General features: G+C 45.8%; 2 protein-coding genes across 4 annotated transcripts in view; both read right to left on the bottom strand.

Annotated features, from left to right (window-relative positions):
* UBOX5 (U-box domain containing 5) overlaps nucleotides 1–13,937 on the bottom strand; it is a 50,005-nt gene extending 36,068 nt beyond the window's left edge. For all 3 annotated transcript variants that reach the window (XM_003821299.5, XM_008974765.4, XM_003821300.5), the window contains exon 1: nucleotides 13,805–13,937. The gene's annotated coding sequence lies outside the window, so the exon portion shown is untranslated. The remainder of the gene's footprint in view (nucleotides 1–13,804) is intronic.
* FASTKD5 (FAST kinase domains 5) lies at nucleotides 606–13,936 on the bottom strand. The gene is made up of 2 exons (XM_008974763.4): nucleotides 13,805–13,936; nucleotides 606–3,347 (listed from the first exon to the last, which is right to left on the bottom strand). Exon 2 carries the CDS (start codon nucleotides 3,155–3,157, stop codon nucleotides 863–865), a length of 2,295 nt encoding a protein of 764 aa, XP_008973011.4. The 5' UTR covers nucleotides 3,158–3,347; nucleotides 13,805–13,936; the 3' UTR covers nucleotides 606–862.
* Nucleotides 13,938–16,659: the final 2,722 nt, after the last annotated feature.

Raw genomic sequence — 16,659 nt, forward strand, 5'->3', positions numbered from 1 at the left:
TGGTGGGCGCCTGTAACCCCAGCTACTCAGGTGGCTGAGGCAGGAGAACTGCCTGAACCTGGGAGGCAGAGCTTGCAGTGAGCCAAGATCGCGCCATTGCTCTCCAACCTGGGCAACCGAGGGAGACTCCGTCTCAAAAAAAAAAAAAAAGGCCAGACGCGGTGGCTCACACCTGTAATCCCAGCATTTGGGAGGCCAAGGCAGGCCGATCACCGGAAGTCAGGAGTTCAAGACCAGCCTGGTCAACATGGAGAAACCCCGTTTCTGCTAAAAAGACAAAAATTATCCAGGTGTAGTGATACGCGCCTGTAGTCTCAGCTACTCGGGAGGATGAGGCAGGAGAATTGTTTGAACCTGGGAGGCGGAGGTTGCAGTGAGCTGAGATTGTGCCACTGCATTCCAGCCTGGGCGACAGAGCGAGACTCCATCTCAAAAAACAAACAAAAAAACTGGCTTAAAAAAAAAAATCTGTAAGGGTGGGGGGAGGGTCTCCAGAAAAGAATAAAATTTTTAAAAATTGGCTTTATATAATGTCTGACTATACTTTTATTCTAAAAACTCTGTGACATAAGGCTGGTAAACAGAAAGAAAAATCCAACAAGGACTTACTTGACCGTAGGACATATTAAGATGTTTATTATTTACTAAGAGTAACATGTATACATTTGCAGTAATTTGTACAATCCAACTACATTACAATTCACAGTAACATACACTAGCTCTAACCTGCCTTGGATACAATTAAGTCTCCTCAACACACTATTTTATCGCCAAACTTACATTCTGGCTTTTATAATCATTTTGCAACACCTGGTACAGTATACACCTATAGCTTTGCCATAGAAATGCCCCTAAATGCCCTTCAGAGAGCAGAGGTGAATACTTTCTCATGAAGAAACGCCAACTTTTCTAAGCGAGTTCGTTTCAGTAGTGGGAGCCATTCCCAGTAGGATAACTCTACCACACGGTAGCCAAGCCGAGCCAGCTGCCGCCTCTTCATATTGTGCAGTCCAAGGAGATCCCTGGAGCCATAGCAATACTGGTTCCTGTTTGTGAACTGAACAGCCAGCTTCATTCTTGGGGTCTGCATGCAGGCTGGGGGGCACAGGCCAGCCATCTCCATGGCCCCTGATTTATCTGCTACATTGCAAAGGAAGCCCCCCAGAGGTACAGCTGCCTTATTCTCTAACTCCATGGGCTGCTGCCCAGGCTCTGACTCAGTTTTGCCCTGGAAATGTCCTCTTGCTTTCCCTTTTAGTAACTTATTCATCAAATCATCTGTAAGGCTGACTCCCACATGCTCAAGCCTTAATTTGGCTACATTTTCAGCCAGTGTGGCTTCTCTATTAAATGGTAATGGCTTCAGGTTAACATCAAGCTGGACCTCTAAGTCAGAAGATCGGGTATGAGGCAAAATCATATGGTGCTTGACGTACTGGGGCCCCCCCAGCATGGTCTCCAGTAAAAAGACAGTTTCTAAGAATTCAGGCTTTGAATTCATATCCTTCTCTGCTAAATACCACAGCAATTCAGACCCCTCTTGCTGAAGGTGAGTACTAAGACGATTGCCTCTGTAATCTGGACACTCAATGCCAACTGTACCATCGAGGGTATATAGTTCCTTAAGGAGGTCAAACTTAGTTCTCTCCTGAGCTAACCTGACAAACCCTGGACTGAGAGCAAAATCAATTAACTCTACTGGAAAGTACTCCAAAAATGCCAGGCCCAGCAGGCAGGTGGGCAGGTGTTCTGGGTACTGGTTGAATTCAGGCATCTTTCTGTGAATCTCATTTATCAGGCTGGAGTAAAATTCTTCTGCATTGGGTGGCTTATAATTCAGAGTTCCAAATGACCACAGAATCTTGGCAACATCTTTACTTCGACAGTGTGCCACTCTAGGAGGCAAAGACGCAGCCACTGCATTCATTACTCCTTCATTCAGGAAGCGTAAGGCCGAGCAGTAAAGAGTCAGGTGCATGACACCTTGAACTCCCAGGGAAGGAATTCGCTGAGGAGCAATCTCTCCAATCTGCTTCATGAAATTGATGTGATCCACGTGAGTGAAACGGAACATTTTAACAATATTCACTAAGGAGTGACTACTCAGATGCTGAATGTTAGCACAAGCCAAGTCTCCAATTTTCCGCATGACAAATTCAGAGAGATTAGTACTTGATTTAAAGAACCCCAAACAGATGGTACCAACCTCCTCTAAATTGATCAAATCTATATATTTAAGGATCAATGATTCCAATTTTTGCATTAGGTCCTGGGATACCTGACGATTTTCACCTATAACATAAATTAAGTGAACTAGCTGAGACAAGGATAGATCCTTCCAGTGCAAATTAAGATAACTAGAAAAAATGTTTAAAAACCTAGGTACTTTGCGGCCTAAGTACCTCCAGAGATCAGCCACCAAAAGGAGCTGATCCATATTCATCTCCCATACCTGATGGCAACACTTGGTCTCATACACATCTAGCATTGAATGGGAGTGAGGGATTCCTAAAATGACAAAAGCTTTCAAAACATTGATCAGATCTTGGGTATCAAAGAGCTGTATCTTCTTCACACTCAGCTGGCAGAGCAGAGCAAAGCTGGTACTGCCCAGCAAGACAGGATGCTGCTCTGCAGGCAAAGAGCTCAGCTTACACAAATAATCAACAATGACTTGAGCCTGAAGATTATTTTGATTAACTCTGACTTTGTGCAAAATTAGTTCACCTTCTAAAACAGACAGGAGCTGAGAAGTCTCAGACGCATTATAGCTGTGAACACGGTATTCTGGTCTTAGCTGTAGGAAAACTCGCATGTTTTCAAAGGAATCAAACACTTCTACGTCCTCTTCATCAACTCCTGTGGCCCTGGGTGAGCCCAGCTGCAATGTACTGGCCTTAGAGGAAGAAGTCTTGCTGAATTCCAAACCTGGGCGGGCACTGCTGGTTGTCAGGATTCTCCGAGAAGAGAAGGTGCTACCTATGTTCTTAACTTTTTTGGCAGAATGGCAGAGGCTAATGTGTTCTGGAGGGTCCTGTCCCCCATGCTGTGTGCTGCTCACATTCCAGTATGACACACTTCGGAGTGCACCAAAGGCAGAAGGACTGCAAAATGCTCGGTATCTTAAAAGCTTTAATGACTTGAGAGTAGCTGCCATTCTGGTGTCAGTATTGATCTCTTTGGCAGTCAGAATACAGTCCTCACAGATTTGACCAGGCAATTTCTTGTTTATATGGTGCTTGATTAGAGCTGGATGGGGAGGTGTTCCACAAAAACTGCCTGGAAATCTTCGGCATATCACAAGAGCCAGGGATCACAAATGACTGGGTCAGAATTGGTGCCAGATACTGAAAAAAGGGTAGATGAAGAATGAGTGGCTTCTACCTATAAAAGCATCCAAATTTACACATTATAAAAAACAGGTTGAAACTACACTGCTGTCTACTCAAGTAAGTTCAATGCTAGTAAATGCCCAAACCACATGACAGCATATATCAAGGATAAATTCTGCGCTCTGTGTAAAGGCCTAGGAAAACCCCCAACCCAGGGTACCCGTGGGCAGTTCCTGGACTGCTGCTCACCAGACTTCCTTCACTGTACAAGGCAAGCAGTGACAGCTAAAGAAGAGACGGTGTTCCGCTAACATTTGATAGGAAGAAGGAAGGCAGATTTCTAGAAAGAAGGCTGGGAACAAAAGTGAGCAACTCCTTCCATCTCTTTGATATCAAGGCAAACAGGTCCTACCTGAAGAATGTTTATAAAAACTGCTATGCTAACAGCACTAAGTAAAAAGTGGGATCTGGTATAAAAGATAATTAGTTGGCTGGGTGTGGGTGGCTCACGCCTGTAATGCCAGCACTTTGGGAGGCCGAGGCAGGCAGATCACTTGAGGTCAGGAGTTCAAGACCAGCCTGGCCAACAAGGCGAAATCCCGTCTCTATTAAAAATACAAAAAATTACCCAGGTGTGGCAGCACACACCTGTAATCCCAGCTACTCAGGAGGCTGAGGCAGGAGAACCCCTTGAACCTGGGAGGCAGAGGTTGCGGTGAGCCAAGACCGTGCCACTGCACTCCAGCCTAGGCGAAAAAGTGAGACTCCATCTCAAAAAAAAAAAAAAGATTTAATTAGTTATACCTACGATAACGCTCCCTGTTCTTATAGCGCAAAACTGTTAATTCCAAAATTCTGTCATTCTAATGCTGTTCTTTTACTTTTTAGAAGATGCCTACTCTCCTCTTCAGGAAGCTTACAACAGAATTTGAGTCACTATTACAGAGTAGTCACAGAGTAATGGTGTTATTAGAAAGTATACTAAAAAACTCACTCATTTTGGTGGGAGAAAGCAGAAGGTTGAGGGTCTGCTCACTGTCACTTCACGGGTGGGAAGCAAAGAGTACCCCAAAGCTGGGCTCAGGGTTCAGGGAACGCCAATTGACGCAACTGCCCCGCTGACATCTTCTGGAGAAGACAGCTTAGCAATGTTTCCAGTGAGTCTTTATTCTGCCTGTGAGCAGTATAATGCCCATTTTTCTCCCATGGCAGAAACCATGAGAGACTATGAAATTGATTCTGCTGTGCTCTCGCTTTCCTTAATGCTTATTCTTTTTCTTTCCACTTAAGTGCCAAAGCCTGACAAGCAAGACCCAAGGAGACCTGAGTTGTCAACTGATGTACCAGACAGGGCTGTTGCTGCAGAAAACTCCATAAAAGTTCCAAGGGTGCCAGAATGATTTTCTGAAATGCCTGCCTAACTCTGCTGTCAGCCACTTTCTTCCAGAGCCCATAGCACATCATCATTTAGTTCATCAAAGAACAGCAGGGCAGGGCAGTGGCTCTGTTCCAGTAGCCCAGCTACACAGGCTTCTCTAGATGGCAGGAACATATGTATGAATTTCTGGTGAATCAGAGCAGAATTCTCTCACACTAAATTTTTATACACTTGGTTCTTTACTGTGGCTTGTGGACCATTCTTTTTTTCTTTTTTGAGACAGTCTCACTCTGTCACCCAGGTTGGAGTATAGTGGCATGATAACTGCAGCTTTGACCTCCCACTTCAAGCAATCCTCCCACTTCAGCCTCAGCCTCTTGAAGTAGCAAAAACTACAGGTGCACACACCAAACCCAGCTAGTGTGTGTGTGTGTGTGTGTTTGTGTGTGTGTGTGTGTGGAGATGGAGTCTCACAATGTTGCCAAGGCTGGTCTCAAACTCCTGGGCTCAAGTGATCCTCCGATCCTCCTACCCTGGCCTCCTGAAGTGCTAGTATTACAGGCATCAGCCACCATGCCTGACCACCTGTGGACCATTCTGCCCACCAAATTTCAATCTGTGGTTCAGATCAAGGGTGAGCAGACTATGTCCTGGGGCCCAAATCTAGCTCTTCACATGTTTTTGTAAACAAGGTTTTTTCAGAACATAGCTAGGCCATTCATTATATATTGTCTATGTCTGCTTTCCTGCTACAAGAGCAGAACTGTGTAACTGTGGCAGATTGTATGGCCTGCAAAGCATATTTAGTGTTTGGTCCATTACATAAAAAGTTTGCTGATCTCTGCTACACACTATTTCTATAAATGCAGATAGCCAGCTTTTTAAAAATTAGAAAAACTTGGCCACGCCTATAATCCCAACACTTTGGGAAGCTGAGGCAGAAGGATTGCTTGAGGCCAGGAGTTTGAGACCAGCCTGAACAACACAGCAAGACTGTCTAAAAAATAAAATAAAATAAAAAATAAATTAAAAAAATAAAAAATTTTAATTAAAATTGGAAAAACTATAGAAAAATAGTACTAAAATAATGTTTTTCTTTAATATTTAGATGATAATTGAAGATTACAGTCCTCAAAATAGTCATTAGGAAATTCAATTAATACTACAGCACAGGAAAGGTGGGAACAAAAGAGACAGCAGGATGGCCAGGCGTGGTGGCTCATGCCTGTAATTCCAGCACTTTGAGAGGCCAAGGTAGGCAGATCACTTGAGGTCAGGAGTTCGAGACCAGCCTGGCCATCATGGTGAAACCCTCTCTCTACTACAAATACAAAAATTAGCCAGGTGTGGTGGCACGAGCGTGTAATCCCAGCCACTCGGGGGGCTGGGGCACAAGAGTCGCTTGAACCCAGGAGGCGGAGGTTGCAGTGAGCCAAGATGGTGCCACTGCACTCCAGCCTGGGTGACAGAGACTCTGTCTCAAAAAAAAAAAAAAAAAGAACCAAAAAAACAGACAGAGCAGGTAACAGAACTCTCCAGCTGACAGAACAGGGCTTTTAAGAAGATGTACTTTTGGCTGGGCACAGTGACTCACGTCTGTAATCCCGGCACTTTGGGAGGCTGAGGCGGGTGGATCTATGAGGTCAGGCATTCGCCAGCCTGGCCAACATAGTGAAACTCTGTTTCTACTAAAAATACAAAAAATTAGCCAGGTGTGGTGGCGGGTGCCTGCAATTGCAGCTGGGGCACCTGCAATCCCAGCTACTCGGGAGGCTAAGGCAGGAGAATCACTTGAACCTGGGAGGCAGAGGTTGCAGTGAGCTGAGATAGCGCCACTGCACTGCAGCCCGGGTGATAGTGCAAGACTCTGTCTCAAAAAAAAAGAAGACCTACTTTCGAATTTGGAATTTAATTTAATCCACCACAATGTGCAACTAAAGCCATATACTGTTCAAATCTGAAGTCTTCATCTCATTTGAGGAAGTAGATCCTGGCCAGGCACAGTGGCTCACACCTATAATCCCAGCACTTCAGGAGGCCAAGGTGGGCGGACCACTTGAGGACAGGAGTTCAAGACCAGCCTAGCCAATATGGCAAAACGCCATCTCTACTAAAAATACAAAAATTAGCTGGGCGTGGTAGTGCGCCTGTAATCCCAGCTACTTGAGAGGCTGAGGCAGGAGAATTGCTTGAATCCAGGAGGCAGAGGTTGCAGTGAGCTGAGATCATACTACTGCATTGCAGCCTGGGCGAAAGAGCAAGACTGTCTCAAAAAAAAAAAAAGTAGATCCTAAAAAAATAGCTTTAAAGGTCCCATTTTTTAAATAAAATAGCTGTGCCATAGTAAAGCAAAAAACAGAAAATGTCTGTCTAGAAGGAGGCTGGTTTACAAGATAAATGTGTGGCAGGCATCAACACATGAAAAAGTACACACTAATATTGAGTGGAACAAATGGCACATAAACAAGAATTAACAAATATCTCTATAAATGATATTAATTTTAAAACATTAAATAATTAAAATTACTTCAATTAATTCTACCTAAGAGTACTTAATGAAATTACTATACGTGGTCTGGAAATAAAAGAACCATCTCCTAGAACATCAATGTTTGGTGCAGCTCCAGTGTTTTGAATTCATGTGACTCTTTTTGATTTGTAAAAACACAGGCTAAGATCCAAGATGGAAATAACCAGAGCTATGCCTCAGGGCCTCCTCTGTGCCAAGGCTTAGAGCCTTGTAAAGCTGCTTTATCTGCATTAGTTCCCATCCTTATAACATCTCTGTAATGTAAGTTTATAATCCCCATATTACTGATGAGAAAGACAAGATTAAGAAACCTGCCAAAAGTTACACAGCCAAGGGATTGAGTGGAGCCTAATATTAAAGACTGTCTGACTCTTAAACCCACATTATTGGTGTACTAGAGGGACAAGAATGGATGTCAGGAAACAGGTTCGGGGGGCAGTACGGGGTGGGATGGCTGAACAATCTATGGTCTTCTAGGATTTCCAGGTGCCAGGGAGCTGGAGGGTTAGAACTAGGTAAGCTTGGAAGTCCCTTCCACCTCTAACAGTCTACAATTCTATCACTACAGTTTATACTGCAGGTTGAGTATCCCTTGTCCAAAATGCTTGAGACCAGAAGTGTTTCAGATTTTAAACTTTTTCAGTTTTTGGACTATGTGCTTTATACTTACCAGTGAGCATTCCAAATTCAAAAATCCAAAATCTGAAATACTCCAATCATTTTTTTTTCCTTTGAGTATCATGTTGGTGCTCAAAAAGTTTCAGATTTTGGAGCATTTTGCATTTTGGAGTTTCAGGTGTGGAATGCTCAACCTGTACTTTAAAAAAGAACAAAGAGAAGACCTCAAAGGCTGAAATCTACATGAGGCAAAGAGTTCGCAGGATGCTCCAGGATCAAAGTAAGGAGAGCTACCACAATTGAAGACCTGAAAGTTGGCAGTAGAGATATGGGATCCAGAAACTAGGGTTCAATACAGAGAAGCAAAGGGAAATCCCAGGAAAAAGGTGAAGGAAGATCCCAGGACAAGAGCTGTGAACAGACATAAAGAGCAACCAGCTCATGCTGGACGACATAGACAGTACCCAGGAGAGGAGAATCATACTTCTATCGGATAATCCGGGCATGAACAAGAGATAAGGATACAAAAAGCCATGCTAATAAAAACAGTAACAAAAATTATTAATGCCAGGGAAGACAAAAAAGTTATACAAGATAGAATATGTTACCACAGGCAGGATGCAATGGCCCATTCTTGTAATCATAGTACTCTGGGAGGCCAAAGTGAGAAGATCACTTGAGGCCGGGAGTTTGAGACCAGCCTGGGCAATGTAGTGAGACCCCCACCTCTACAAAATATTTAGAAATTAGCCAAGCCTGGTGGCACACACCTGTGGTCCTAGCTACTCAGGAGGTAGAAGTGGGAAGGTTGATTGAGCCCAAAAAGTTAACGCTGCAGTGAGTTGTGATCCTGCTATGGCAGGGTGACAGAGAGAGACCCTATCTCAAAAAATAAATAAATAAATAAAAAGAATAAAGAAAATATTAGTATATCATACTCCCTATTCAGTTAAGAATAATACTAACATAATTTTATTAATATAAATCTTGATATTAGCCTAACCAAACATTATGAGCAAACTATATTGGGAGGATAAAGTGAGTAAGAGGAGGAGTAGGGGGAGGTTGATGATACAAGAGACCTAGCGCCTCAAAGTCCATGATAAAGAAGTACAATTGGACAGGTGTGGTGGCTCACAACTGTAATCCCAATATTTTGGGAGGCTGAGGCAGGAGGATCGCTTGAACCCAGGAGGCAGAGGTTGCAGTGAACCAAGATCGTGCCACTGCACTCCAGCCTGGGCGACAGAGCAAGACACAGTCTCAAAAAAAGAAAAAAAGAAAAAAAAGAAAAGAAAAGAAAAGAAAAAATAAATATAGTGATGGCCAGGATCAGTGGCTCACACCTGTAATCCCAGCACTTTGGGAAGCTGAGGTGGGCGGATTGCTTTAGGCCAGGAGTTCTAGACCAGCCTGGGTAACATGGTGAAACCCTGTCTCTACTAAAAATACAAAAAGTAGGCTGGGCACAGCGGCTCAAGTCTGTAATCCCAGCATTCTGGAAGGCTGAGGCAGGAGGATCACCTGAGGTCAGGAGTTTGAGACCAGCCTGGCCAACGTGGCGAAACCCCGTCTCTCCTAAAAATACAAAAAATTAGCCAGGCATGGTGGCAGGCACCTGTAATACCAGCTACTCAGAAGGCCGAGGCAGGAGAATCACTTGAACCCGCGAGGCAGAGGTTGTGGTGAGGCGAGGTCGCACCACTGCACTCCAGTCTGGGCAACAGAGCAAAACTCCATCTCAAAAAAAAAAAGTGGGTCGGGGGAGGAAACTATTATTTAATGTTACAAGCTCTACTGAACTATTTGACTGTTTAAACCATGTACATGTACAATTTTGATAAAAATTAAATTTACAAAATGCATGTATTATCAAGATATTATGGTATTGTTCAAGATAATGAATGGAGAAAGTAACTTAATAGATAAGGAAAATGTTGAAGTTATTTTTAGTGCAAGCACTTTCTACTACCTAAGAACTTCTTTAAAGATGTTCAATAACAGAAATGATAACAAAATAAGGAATCTTAGAGGCATGAAGAGCCAACCTACAAATGGTAAACAGTGGCTACTTACTCTTTTCACCATGCAACATTTACAGTAACTCTATAGAAACTGTATCTACATACACAGGTCTGAAACAGAGGACTTCAGAAGTTGGTCTTGAGTACTGTGGAGAAGGAAAGAAAAACAAGGAAGATACAGAAGCAGCAGAGAAGAACAGTAGGGAGAAAAGACACTGCAAAGCAGCAGCAGTCAGGATGACCAGATAGCGAAAACATACCTGAGAAGGTTAGTTCCTCCTTACTCAAAGACTCTCAGAAAATCCATAGGAAAGCTGGAAAGAGAACACTATGAGATGCTCAGTCAATTAACTTCTGACTTTTTTTTTTTTGAGACAGAGTCTTGCTCTGTTGCCCAGGCTGGAGTGCAGTGGCGTGATCTCAGCTCACTGCAACCTCTGCATCCCGGGTTTAAGTAATTCTCCTGCCTCAGCTTCCCAAGTAGCTGAGACTAAAGGCACACGCCAACAAGCCCAGCTAATTTTTTGTATTTTTTGGTAGAGACGGGGTTTTGCCATGTTGGTCAGGCTGGTCTCAAACTCCTGGCCTCAAGTGATCCACCTGCCTTGGCCTCCCAAAGTACTGAGTACAGGCAGGAGCCACCACGCCCGGCCTGACTCTTTCAATAAAGGTCAAAGATACCTGATATGATTTCACAAAACTCCTTTCCTAGTTTAAGTGCCCCAAGTATACCTTTCTCCCCTTTAGGGGTCCTAACGAAACAGAGTAGAGCCTCAGACACTCCTGGACCCTGTCAGTTCCAAAAGGCAATGCCCAAACCTCCCTGAATGATGTGATTTCACAGGACTGAAGAATCTTACCTTTCTCCCTTCCACATACAGGTCTGAGCAAGGCCGAATAGCTTCATTTTAAACTAGAGTCTAGAAGTTAGAGCAGGGGGGCCAGGCAGAGGAAGGAGCGATGCTAACTGTAGACTGAGTATAAGACACCTTAAACACATACAATTTACCACTTACCAGATCTGATCCCTCAATTCTAACACTTTTCCTTTCTATGTCCCAATAAAATTGCCACAAATAAATGAACACTCCAACCCTATTCTTGTCTCAGTAAATAATTTGTTGAGCAACCTTAAGAATTAAAAAGGCAAAAAAACTGGCTAGACAGGTGGCTCATGACCATAATCCCAGCACTCTGGGAGGCCGAGCAGGCAGATCACATGAGGCCAGGAGTTCAAGACCAGTCTGGGCTACACGGCGAGACCCTGTCTCTACCAAAAAAAGGGCAAAAAACCGAACTTTCTCTAGGTGCTGAGGTATTCTGCTGAGAATCTACAAAACTTCAAAGCCCCTAGTGAGGGCTTAGAGACTGGCAGTAAGGACCTTAGCTGTTAATGTGGATGTTAACTGGGCTAGACTCTTCTGTGTTTCTGTTTCCACACGGGAGCAGGGCCTCAGAGAGGAGTCTACCAGTACTGCGAAGGTGAAGCACTAGTGCAAAGGTGTTTAGGTCAAGTTCAGTGTCACTCGCAGGTCTAAGCCAAACTAAAATTATTCAGTCTAGCAATCCATCCCTTCCTTTTTGTTCTAGACTCCATGCTGATAGGAGAAAAACAGCACATCACAAACATTTGTGAAACTTTTCCAGCTACACAGCCCTCCCCCTTCTCTTTTAAGACTCTGCTATTCCTCTATCAGAATGGCAAGAAGGATGTGGGTAGATATAGTACGACTAAGCCCTGTAGATGATTCTGTTAGAGCTACTGCTTTTAAAGGGTTTCATAAAACCCTGTCTTTAGAAAACCTCTCCATATAACAACAGGGAGTAGGCACTCATGTCCTCTCAGCCCATCTAAATGGGACTTCTAGAGGAATTACAAAATCCAGGCAGGTAAAGAGAAGTAGCTGCATGCACACAGTCGTCATAAGAGAAAATTCCCAAATAAATGGTCCAAGTACCTATAACTGTTAGCTCAATAAACACTTGGTTTTATCTGCTTTTACAATTTGCAAGGCTGTATAGAGGCCGTATAGTACATACTTCAGATAAATAAAGAAGGAGTTTCAGAATTCTTTTGTTTTTTTTTTCAGACAGGATCTCGCTCTGTTGTTCAGTCTGGAGGGCAGTGGTGCAATCTCCGCTCACTGCATCCTCGACCACTGCCCCCCACCTCACCCCGGCAACCTCCCGGGCGAGGATCGCTCAAGGATCTCAAACGATCCTCCCACCTCAGCCTCCTAAGTAGCTTGGACTACAAGCCCACCACCACGCCTGGCTACATTTTGTTTTTTTGTTTTTGTGTGTTTTTTGTTTTTTCGTAGAGACAGAGTTTCCCTATGTTGCCCCCAGGTTGGTCTCGAACTCCTGGGCTCAAGTAATCCTTCCACTTCGGCCTCCCAAAGTGCTGGGATTACAGGCATGAGCCACCGCACCTGACCTTAGAATTATTTTATATGAAAGTTGACTTATTCACATGATGAATGGCAAGGCCTTATTAGGGACTAAAAAAATAAACCAATGGATGGGGAAGAAAATCATACTGACTAATAAACATTAGACCTGCATAACTGCCAAAGGCCTCACTTTTTAAGTTACGTTATGCAGCACAGAGTCTTCAGATTTTATTTACTTATTTATTTATTCATTTATTTGAGACGGAGTCTCGCTCTCTCGCCCAGGCTGAAGTGCAGTGGCGCGATCTCGGCTCACTGCACACTCCGCCTCCCGGGGTTCACGCCACGCTCCTGCCTCAGCCTCCAGAGTAGCTGGGACTACAGGCGCCTGCCACCACGCCCAGCTAATTTTTTGTGTTTTTAGTAGAGACGGAGTTTCACCGTATTAGCCAAGATGGTCTCGATCTCCTGACCTCGTGATCCGCCCGCCTTGACCTCCCAAAGTGCTGGGATTACAGGCGTGAGCCACTGTGTCCGGCCCAGATTTTATTTTAGTCTACCAGGTAGTAGCAAACTATCCAAGGACTTGCCCAAGACCATTCAGGTCAGTGAGCTACAGAATCTAGTTCTGGAAAGGCAGCCATTCTTACTATTCACAAAGTGTAGAAAACGTGAATTCAGATTCCAGCAGCAACAAATGACTGGAGCACAAAACGCCAGCCACAGTTGGTGCTAACGAAGCTGGCTATCAGCTCCACAGGATGAAGCACTGTCCAAGGGTCTGATCAGTGAAGCATCACCCAAGACTGATGAACATAGCTGATATCAGGGGACCCAAAGTTCCCTGAGTCAAGACAGAAGAGCTGTGTCACGGTTTGCACAGAAAGAGAAAGAGCAACTATTCTTCCCCACGGAAAGAAAAAGGGAGAAGGCCATCAATACTACCCTTAGGCTTGTGCAACCAGAAACTGCTAAAAATGGGGGGAAAGTATATACCCTATCATACTGATGTTTACTGAAGACTCCGCATCCCAAATGCTAAGCAACATACTGTAGAGCCTTGCTACTCAGTGTGTGGTCTGCGTGCCAGAGGCTTCAGCCTCGTCTGGAATCTAGTTAGGAACACAGTTATCTCAGAACCCACCCCAGTCCTACAGAATCAGAATCTCTAAGCGATTCGCAGGCACATCAAAGTGTGATGAGAGGCGCGGCAGAATATATGACTTTCTCTTAACAGCACCGTGAGACAAGTACTGTTACGATCTCCATTTCACAGAGGAAAAAAAATCAAGGGTCAGATAAGCCCCCTGCCAAAGATCACAAACTCAGGAGCGGCGAGAGTCACTGAAGTTCTCACCACAGCCAGGCCTGCGAGAGGCACTCGCAACCCAGGCCAAGAGCTGAACAAGGCCTCGATGCGCGCCAGCCCTGGGCCGGCCGGGAGGACAGGAGGCACAGGCCAAGGCCCAGGACGGTCGTGAACGCGGAAAGAGGCCGCCGCGACCTCCTCCCCGGCCGCCGCCACTCACCTGATCCTCCCGAAGGTGGGCGCCGCAACACCAAACCGGGGACGCCGCGGGCGGCGGCGACACAGATACTGGCTCCTCCGGCAACTCCGAGCCTCACAGCCCCACTTCCGGCCAACTGCCCGCTACTTCCGCCTGCTGCGCGAGTGACGGATGCGGCCGAGGCTCAAAAGACTCTGTCAGCGTTTCCCAAGGACATTTTCCACTGGAGGACGTTGTTGAGGAGGCAGGGGGAGTCTAGGACCTGCAGAGTGAAAACACCTTCCTGGATGGATCGCTCTGGAAGTCATTAAGCAGCTTAGTCCCGGCGCGGTGGCTCACGCCTGTAATCCCAGTACTTTGGGAGGCCAAGGCGGGCGGATCACCTGAGTTCAGGAGTTCGAGACCAGCCTGGCTAACGTGGTGAAACCCCCGTCTCTACTAAAAATACAAAAATTAGCCGGGCGTGGTGGCGCACGCCTATAACCAGCTATTCAGGAAGCGGAAGCAGGAGAGTCGCTTGAACCCGGGAGGCGGAGGTTGCAGTGAGCCGATATCTCGCCACTGTACTCCAGCCTGGGCACCCCTGTACTCCAGCTCTGGGACACAGAGCGAGACTCCATCTAAAAAAAAAAAAAAAAAAAAAAGTAAGTAGCTTAGACACATGTTCAAATCTGAGGACCACCACTCAGGGTTTTATGGCCTTGGAGAAGTCACATAAATTCATTCTTGTTATATTATTATTATTATTTTCATAGAGACGGGGATGGCAGTGTCTTCCTATGTTGCCCAGGCTAGTCTCGAACTCCTGGGCTCATGCAATACTCCCGCCTCAGCCTCCGAAAGTACTGGGATTACAGGTATGAACCATCGCACCCGGCCCACATAAATTCTCTAAGCCTGTACAGTGAGAAAAACAATACATGTATTTTTTTTTTTTTGAGACAAAGTCTTGCCCCATTGCCCAGGCTGGGGTGCAATGGTGCAATCATGGCTCACTGCAGCCTCAACCTCCTGGGTTCAAGTGATCCTCCTGCCTCAGCCTCCTGAGTAGCTAAGACCACAGGCATGCACCACCACACCTGTCTAATTTTAACAATGCATTGGTCGGGTGTGGTGGCTCACACCTGTAATCCCCGGTGTTGGAGACCGGCCTGGCCAACATGGTGAAACCTCGTCTCTACTAAAAATACAAAAAAAAATTAGCGGGGCGTGGTAGCTTGCACCTGTAACCCCAGCTACTTGGGAGGCTGAGGCAGGAGAATCACTTGAACGCAGGAGGTAGAGGTTGCAGTGAGCCGAGATTGCACCACTGCACTCCAGCCGGGGCAACAGTGAGACTCCATCTTTTTTTTTTTAATGCATTTATAATAGAGATGTATCTGTAAAGTGCTCTCAGGAAAAGAGCTAGTGACATGATGGATAGATGAGCCTGCTGAGAGAAATGGATGTGGAGCTGGGGCTTAGGGAGGCCAGAGCTATGGAGCATGAGCCAGGGTGATTCTCCACCACCCTAAGAAGGAGGGCTGGGTCCTACTGGGTACATATACTGACACAGCTGTCAGTATAGGTGCCTAGACAAGAAAGAGACTCTACTAAACCTCTACCTATCAGAAAGTCCTGGCCCCAGGCTGCCATTCCTGAGGGCACTTGAGATCTGCCGATCAGGGTCTTCATATCTTGTCAATGCCTTGGCTCTAAGGGGTGTGAAGGAGAGCTGAGAAATCATGCTCCCTCCAGGGCCTGTCTTGTAGGGAAGACAAAATCAATGTAGGAAGAACACGTCCCTGCCAGGAGGGGCAAGCCTGACATCCCAACTCCTGAGCTCTGGAGACAGCGCTGTTTGAATATCTGGAGCCCCAGACCACAGACACCACTGCTTAGGGAGGGTTCTCTCCCTCAGGCCAGACCAGGGCAAACACTATTCATTGTTATGACTCTGTCCTTGCCAGTAGAACCCAGAGAAAGCAGAGAGCCTGCCCCCAAGGAATGAACCATGTTTGTTCCTAGGCAGCCATGACAATCCTGTTTCTCTTTGTAACACTCAAATTCCCATTCTCCCTTGAAGTGGGAGGAGCATGTGGCTCAGTTCTGGCCAACAGGACTTAAAGGGAAGGGTCCTGGGAGGGCTCTGGGAAAGCTTTTACTTTTCACGATAAAGTAGGGCAGCCTCAATGTCTTCATGGAGCTGTGGCAGCCACTTTGTGGTAAGGAGGGAAAAACATGCTAAGGATGGAACAGTGGGAGGATGAAAATCTAGGTCCCCGATGATCCAACAACCATGACACCACCTCCGGATTTCTTGTCAGGTTGGGGAAAAATAAACCACTCTTTGAGGTCCTTTGATTACTTACAGCAGAGTGCATTCTTGATTGTGTGCTTTGAGAGGATGACAGAGGAACTGTTGTAAAGGGAAGCTCTCTGCTGTGCAGCACGCTTGGGTCCCTTTTGCCTTTGGGGCTTCACCATTAATTGCAAACCTGTTCCCAGTCTTCACTTCTATCCATTCAGCCCGCAAACATCTACCAGTTGCTGTAAGGTGGCTTAGGCGAGTGCAGGCTGCATCTAGCTGTCTTGCGTCACCTGTTTTCTGGCTAGCAGCTTAGTGTCCAGATTCTGAGCTGGAGCCAGCTTTTAACCCCTTTGGCAACAGTCTGAGCTGAAGAGAAAGCCCCACTGGGCATATACATGGCACCACGACTCTTCCCGGGCAACGTGGCAGAACTTGGGCTTTGGGCCAACCTCCTAGCACGGCCCAGTGAGCACCTCCAGTCTCATGCCTCCTCTGGGAAATCTGTTTCCTCCAGCTTTGCCCCCATCCCCCACCCGGGCCTCACCTCCCGCACCTGCAAAGACACAAGCAGGCCAAAGAATACCAC

Source organism: Pan paniscus, chromosome 21 (genome assembly GCF_029289425.2).
Source record: "Pan paniscus chromosome 21, NHGRI_mPanPan1-v2.0_pri, whole genome shotgun sequence".
Classification (NCBI taxonomy): domain Eukaryota; kingdom Metazoa; phylum Chordata; class Mammalia; order Primates; family Hominidae; genus Pan; species Pan paniscus.

Coding starts and splice junctions, on each gene's coding strand:
- FASTKD5 (XM_008974763.4), bottom strand. CDS start 3,157: ATGGCAGCTACTCTCAAGTCATTAAAGCTTTTAAGATACCGAGCATTT.